Source organism: Clupea harengus, chromosome 17 (assembly GCF_900700415.2).
Source record: "Clupea harengus chromosome 17, Ch_v2.0.2, whole genome shotgun sequence".
NCBI lineage: Eukaryota > Metazoa > Chordata > Actinopteri > Clupeiformes > Clupeidae > Clupea > Clupea harengus.
The window spans coordinates 3,086,858-3,093,907 of NC_045168.1; the positions used below are offsets into that span (position 1 = coordinate 3,086,858).

The 7,050-nt window shown below is 46.4% G+C and overlaps 1 protein-coding gene across 1 annotated transcript in view; it reads right to left on the minus strand.

Annotated features, from left to right (window-relative positions):
• The window catches only part of LOC116224468, a gene marked incomplete at its 3' end in the record, with an annotated part of 2,351 nt that extends 446 nt beyond the window's left edge, over positions 1-1,905 (minus strand). The window contains exons 1-2 of the mRNA XM_042710312.1: positions 632-1,905; positions 1-320 (exon numbers count right to left, since the gene is read on the minus strand). The exon at positions 1-320 is cut by the window's left edge and continues 446 nt beyond it. Coding sequence (XP_042566246.1) covers positions 1-320; positions 632-1,734 — 1,423 coding nt within the window. The remainder of the gene's footprint in view (positions 321-631) is intronic.
• Positions 1,906-7,050: the final 5,145 nt, after the last annotated feature.

Sequence of the window (7,050 nt, forward strand, 5' to 3'; positions counted from 1 at the left end):
ATATGGTGACAATTTTGGCATCCCTCCATTGCTGTGGGATGTTTTCATCAGCCCATACTTTAGTGATGTGTTGATGTAGCGCTCTTGTACAGAGGTAACCACCCTGTTTAAGCAGTTCCGCAGGGATATTGTCCATGCCAGGGGAATTGTTGTTCTTCAGAGAGCGGACGGCTGACAGAACCTCCAGGAAGGTCGGGGGTTGGTTAAGGATGTCAATCTGTGGAAGTTCAGGCAGTTGATCCAGGATGGTGTAGTCTGCTTCAGAGTCCTGATTAAGCAGGGTATTAAAATGTTCAGCCCACCATCTCCAGTACACTGCTCTGGTCTTTTAGGACTCTGAGCCCATCTGCGGTTTTAAGGGGAGTGATGCAGTGGTTTGTTGGGCCGTAGATAGATTTGACTGCATTGTAAAAGTTATGCATATCATTTCTATCAGCGAAAGACTGGATTTCCTGTGCCTTCTCTGTCCACCACTTGTTTTGCATTGACCGTAGGGTCTTTTGCACTTCACGCCTCGCCCTCTGCCATTGCTGTCTGGCGGTGCTCGATGAGGGGTTTTTCAGGGTTGCCTGGTGTGCTTTGTGCATGGCGTTCAGTGAGTTACGGATGGTGTCCGAGTTATTGTCAGGACTGGTGGTTTTTGGTCTTATAGCCGATTGAGTGGGCTGCTGCTTCATGAAGGGCTGAGCTGATAGTGGTCCATTGCTGGTCTGTGTCATTCCCTCCACTCAAGATGAGTTCAAGCTCTTCAAGTTTTTCAGCCAGGGAGCATCGAAACTCATTTCTTGTGCTGGTATCTTTCAGACGGGCACAGTCTAAGCGTCTCCCACTGGCCCCATGTTTCTGTATGGGGGGGCGTACGCTCATGTGGACTTTGGCCATGATCATCCGGTGGTCTGTCCAGCATTCTGCACCTCTCATGGCCCGGCACATGAGAACGTCTTTGATGTCACAACGTCTCACGATGACATAGTCAATCAGGTGCCAATGTTTAGAGCGTGGGTGCATCCATGATGTTTTGTATTTGGTCTTTTGCTGGAAGATGGTGTTGGTTATGGTCAGGTTGTGCTCAGAGCAGAGAGTAAGTAATCTCATGCCATTTGAGTTAGCCTGACCAATACCATGCCTGCCAAGCACTCCTTTCCATATCCTGTCACTCTGCCCCACACGAGCATTGAAGTCCCCAACGAGGAGGATCTTGTCGGTCTTGGGGATCCGGTGGAGAGCCTCATCCAGTGACTGATAGAATGAGTCTTTAACCTCAGTGTCGGATGGCAGTGTTGGCGCATACACACTAAGAAGTGTAGCAAAGCGGTTCTTCGCCAGGGGGATACAGAGGGTCATCAGTCTTTCACTGATGCCCACAGGTGTTTCAGTGAGTCTTGGTAGCAGTGTGTTCTTGATGGCCAGTCCCACACCGTGCAGATGTTGTCCACCTAGGGGATAGCCTTTCCAGAAGAAGGTGTAACCGGACCCTTCCTCTATTAGCGACCCTTCATCAAGGAGCCTGGTCTCGCTAAGTGCGGCGATGTCGATGTTGTAACGCCTCAGCTCAGCCGCAATCAGTGCTGTTCTTCTGTGAGGTCTTTCGGTCCTGCCATAGGAGTCCAGGAGTGTTCTTACGTTCCATGTTGCCAGTTTTAGGTTTTTTTTTTTTTTTCTTCTGTTTCGACCGCAGAAGTGGAATGACCCGACAGGTGCGGTATCCTGTCCAGGTGTGAGTTGAGTGGGCATTTTTTAGGCCACCTTTTCTAGGCCCCTCCTCAGATTTGAGGTGAGCAGTGTGGTCCCTAAATAGGGGCTGCTCAGTCACACAGGGTGCTGCCGAGATCAGCTGCCACTCAGTCCCAGCTGATAGCGACCAATACCCTGTGCCGCTGACGTGCAGGGCTCTGACTAGAAGCTCCCAGTCTATTCAAACCTGCTCCCGTCACCAATTGCCCCATCGCCGATTATTTAGAGTGCCGTTGGAGGCGCGCTATCCCCAGTAGCACTATCTTCGCCATGGTGAGGTAAATCTGGTGGCATGGGTGAGCCCAGGACGACCAGTTCCCCATCCTGGCTGCAGGAGGCTGCCGGGTCCTGGCTCTGTTTAGGCCCGCCTATTGCGCACCGCCAGCGCATTGCTTTTCTTCACACACACACACACACACACACACACACACACACACACACACACACACAGACACACACACACACACACACACACACACACAATGATGGTATTAATACCCTCACAGTATTGTATGTGGGAAATAATCTACCAGATAAACATATGCAAACATAACATAACAAGCAACAGTAGCTGTTGTAATGGAGAACCAACCAGCACATCAGCCCCATGTGACTTGATGGCACACTCGACCTCTGGTAACACCCCCATGATTGCACAAGGAAAGGAACAAACACCCACTTGTTTGACCTTGGCCAGTCGCCAAGAAAAAAGCAGCTTAGTGAAGACTCTGTGGCCAAGACAGACTCTGGTGGCTGAACCCCAGAGAGTGACAGACTGGACCAGACCTGGGCTGAAGCTCTTTCACAGTCCTCCAGCGTCTGGAGAAAGTCTTTTTTTCTTCTCTCAGGTAGCTTTCTCTCTCTCATTCACCCTCTCTCTCTCTCTCTCTCTCTCTCTCTCTTTCACCCTCTCCCTCTCTCTCTCGCCCTCTTTCTCTCTCTCTCTCTATGTCTCTCGTCCTCTTTCTGGCTGCTTCTTTGTTAAGCTAAATGAAGGGGCATAGTAGGGTTGATGGGCTCACCGGAGTGCCACATCATTAGGAGGAGTTCAGAAAGACTCCTTTGCCTCCGGGGGAGTGATGACAGTTCATCTGAGCCCTTTGGGGTTACCTCCCTTTTAAAAGATGGAAATCAAAAGTGGGCTCGAGAAAATTTGAATAAAATAAGATAAAATACTCTTCCGCCTTTTTGAAAAATAATTATCAGCCGATCATCCATTTTCTGTCCATTCTGAACCCGAGATGATTAATCAGTGTGCCCGAGCCTTTCACTACAGGAGCTTGAATACAAACACACACAAAAATGAGAATTGAGATTAATTGGTGCATCATAATGTGAAAGATGGAAATAGTCACCAGTGGTGCCTTGTGGGAAGGAATGCCTCCCTCACTAGGAGAGCTGACTTTGAACTGAATCGACTCCTAACCTGGAAAGGTTCCAGTAGTTCCTGTTCAGACCCAGTTGTTTGGGAAGAGAGGCCTGGGTAAATTCATCAGGTTTAAAACTATATGTATATTTTTTTGGTCACACTTTATTTGGATGGTCCACTATAGACTATCTACAGATGCTCAGTTTATAAACAAACTATCTGTTCAAACTCTGTTCACTACAATGTATGGTTAAGGTTAGGTTTGGGGTTGGGTTAGGAGTTGGGCTTGGTTAAGGTGATGTTCAGTGAACAATTCGAAAGTCTGAACTAGTAAAGTCTGTAAAGTCTCTGTAGGCAGACTATCCAAATACAATTTTACCATTTGGCAGAAGACTGGCAACACATAGCAGAGTTTTTATAGCATGCAGACTTCTTCAATATTCAGAACATTTCAACTCATAATTATTCAGTTTACAGAAAGGATGAATTTCACTAGTAACGTGGGAAATCACATGCAAGATTCAAAATGCTTTAAACCAGCCTGTAAGGGAAATCTCACCCAACGGTTCCTCTTTATCTAGGCCACTTGAGGATTGTTCTACTATATGATATTTCAAACACGTTAACCTGTAGTCAGAAGCAGATGCCTGGCTGAAGTGTGGCTTTTTATCATACATAGAAGATTCTGATTGTCATTGAAATTGTGGGTGAAATGATAAGAATGTGATTCACGTAATAACAGCCTTTCAGGTCCTTGCGTATGAATGAAACCTCTCATCTTCTCTTGAGCGGTGCTCCTCATGCTAAGGGAATGAGAGGGGGGGGAGAAAAAAGAAAACTAATGTCTATTCTCTGTCTCCATTCCTCCACTCTCTATTTTCTTTCCTCTCTCTCTCACACGCACACACACACACACACACACACACACACACACACACACACACACACACACACACACACACACACACACACACACACACTCACTCTCACATAAAACACATCTTGAGGTCTCATACGGATGACAGCGGGTAGAAACACACAGCATTGGGATCTATTTAGATGCTCTGTTCTCTTGGCTTGGGTATGTGTAAAGCACAGAAAAAAAGAAGAAAGAGAGAGAGTGAGAGGTAGAGAGAAAGAAAGATAAAAAAGAAATAAAAAGGAAAATACAAAACCAAGAGCGGCACTGGCACATGAAGTGAAAATATGGCGCCCAGGCAGAGAGTAGGGAATACTCATGGGAGTCTTTGTCAATGCTAATTGGCCCACCAACCCATCAGTGAAGTGGAACAAGACTTTCCAGCACACATAACACTTGTTAGCCACCAAATCTCTGCTGCTGATCCTGTGCTGAACAGTGCGGAGACAGTGAGGGAGGGGTGGGGGTGGGTGGGGGGGAGGAGTTGGAGAGCGAGAGGAAGGGAGAGAAAAAGAGAGAGGGGGAAAGAGAGGAGTGGGAGTAGGAGAGTGAGAAGGAGGAAGAGGGAGAGAGAGAGAGAGAACAGGAGAAAGAGAGAGAGAAATAGAGAAAGGGAGACAGAGAGAAAGGGAGAGACAGAGAGAGAGGGAGTGAAAGAAGGAAAGATAGAGAGTGAAAGAGAGAGGGAGACGGAAAGAGGAGGTGCAGAAAATGAGAGAAGAAAAGAGAGGGTGGGGATTGGTGGAGCAAAATCAATGTACTATAGCCTAAGCCCTCCGAGACATTAGAAAAATCATCTGGTAGTATTTCCACGGTCATGAACGATCCTGCAGCTAGGGCTTCAGTCCTGTCCCCCCGACTCTCTATTCAGAACATCACCGCAGGCAATTAATGCACACTGTCAGAAACACACAGTATATATCACTGCCATAATATACCCAGCATGGCATGTATAATGGCACATCAATGCATGGGGAAAAAACCTGGCAGCAGACTCACTTGTCAGAGGGAGTTCAGTCATTACTGATAATTATTTGAATGTATTATTTTGAAGGGTTGTGCTCTCATTAAACAAAATGGGGCAGATTTGTTTAAGCAGGCGTTGAAGTTGATTGACGTTAAAACAACACGTGGTGTGTGGTGTATACTGCATGCTCTATCAAGGAGAGGGAAAACACCATTTGCATAGCGTAGGGAAAACATACACACAAGATGCTACCCCGGCGGTGTGTGTGTCTCATGGAACATATAATACCATTAGATGGCATTTTGCCACCTTCTGTTGTCTTGTTCCTTATTAGAATGCACTTAAATTCCCTTTGTTCTCTGAAGTGCTCATTAAAGAATACTGTGTCTTCTGATGTCTATAGTTTACATAATTGGAGCCCAAGAGGGTTTTTTTGGCACTAAAGTTCTCAGTTTGCTTTATTCTGCATTAAAGGAACAATTTGTTTAATTTCTCAAGAGTTTAACCTTGCTGACAGTTACGGACGGGTTGTGGGGCGGGGGGAAAACTCTCAATGAGGTTAACGTGTAAAAAACGAGGATACTGAGGAGACGTTTCATCCACCCTCATGGATATTTTTGTTTTCCAGAATGTGATTATTTGAAAGATTTCACTTTATTAAAACGGCTTTTCCAAAACCCCATATGAAATAAAAATCAGTTAAGGTTTCATTTCCTCATAAGACGCATGTGAGTATGCAAGTACTTGCCAATGCTTTGTGCTTTTTAACATTATATGATGCACGGCCAACTAAAAACAATTACACCAAACTATTAGCAAATCATACTTAATGATGCCTAAATTCACTTCAACATCAGACTAAATACGACAATAAGAAAAACAAGCATTCCTGTCAGAGCTAAACAGAATTTCAATGGTAAGTGTTACAGAATGTCTTCTGATTATGATAACATATAATAGGACACACGTTTAAAGCGTCAGGACGTTTTGTTGAGTTCTAAATGAATAAATGCCATTAATGAGGCCAAATCTGCTCCTTGAAGACAGAGCCTCAAATAGCGATGGGGATGTCTGTGGGCCCTTGTGACACACAGTGTGTTGACTTGATGCAGCTCTGTCTGCTGTTTGTCAGTGGATGGGGTCACTGGAAGGGCCATGCTCAAACCCCCAGCCACCTCCCCAGCCCCCAGCGCACACACACACACACACACACACACACACACACAAACCCTGGCGCACTAACTTCAATCCACAGCCCCATCAGACTCCCTGACATGGAGTGGTGTTTACAGCCTGTGAGCCGGAACACCACAGAGAGAGAGAGATAGAGAGAGAGAGAGAGAGAGAGAGAGGTAAAGAGAGAGAGGCGGGGGGGTAGAGAGATAGAGAGAGAGAGAACGAGAGAGAGGAGACTGAGAGAGAGGTAGAGAGAGAGAGAGAGAGAGAGAGAGAGAGAGAGAGAGGGGTAGAGAGAGAGAGAGGCGGGGGTAGAGAGATAGAGAGAGGGATGTAGAGGGAGTGACAGAAAGAGAAGCAGGGCGAGGCAAAGATGGATGGAGAGAGAGCAGGAAAGAGAGAGAAAGAGGGAAGGAGATAAAGAGAAAGAGATAGACAGAGAGAGAAAGAGAAAGAGTTTCCCTTTGCCAAATCTACCCAGTGGAAGAGACTTGGTAGATTTAACCCCAAGGGTTCTCTCTTCCTCAGCCAACATCCAAACCCAGTCCCTTGGTATACCACATGGCAAGCACACACACACTCTGCCGTGTGTGTGTGTGTGTGTGTGTGTGTGTGTGTGTGTGTGTGTGTGTGTGTGTGTGTGTGTGTGTGTGTGTGTGTGTGTGTACATATGTACTTTTCCTCTCTTATGTGTGCGTGCGTTGTCTGAGTGTGTGTGTGTGTTATTGTGTGAACATCTGTGTATGTGTATGTGTATGTGTACGTGTGGGCGTGTGAGAGTGTGTCTATGTGCACGTGTAGATGCGTGTATGTGTGCATGCCTGCGTTTGTGAGTGTCAGTGTGTGTGTGCGCTCTCCCTCCATCTTACTGCTGGCACTCAGTAA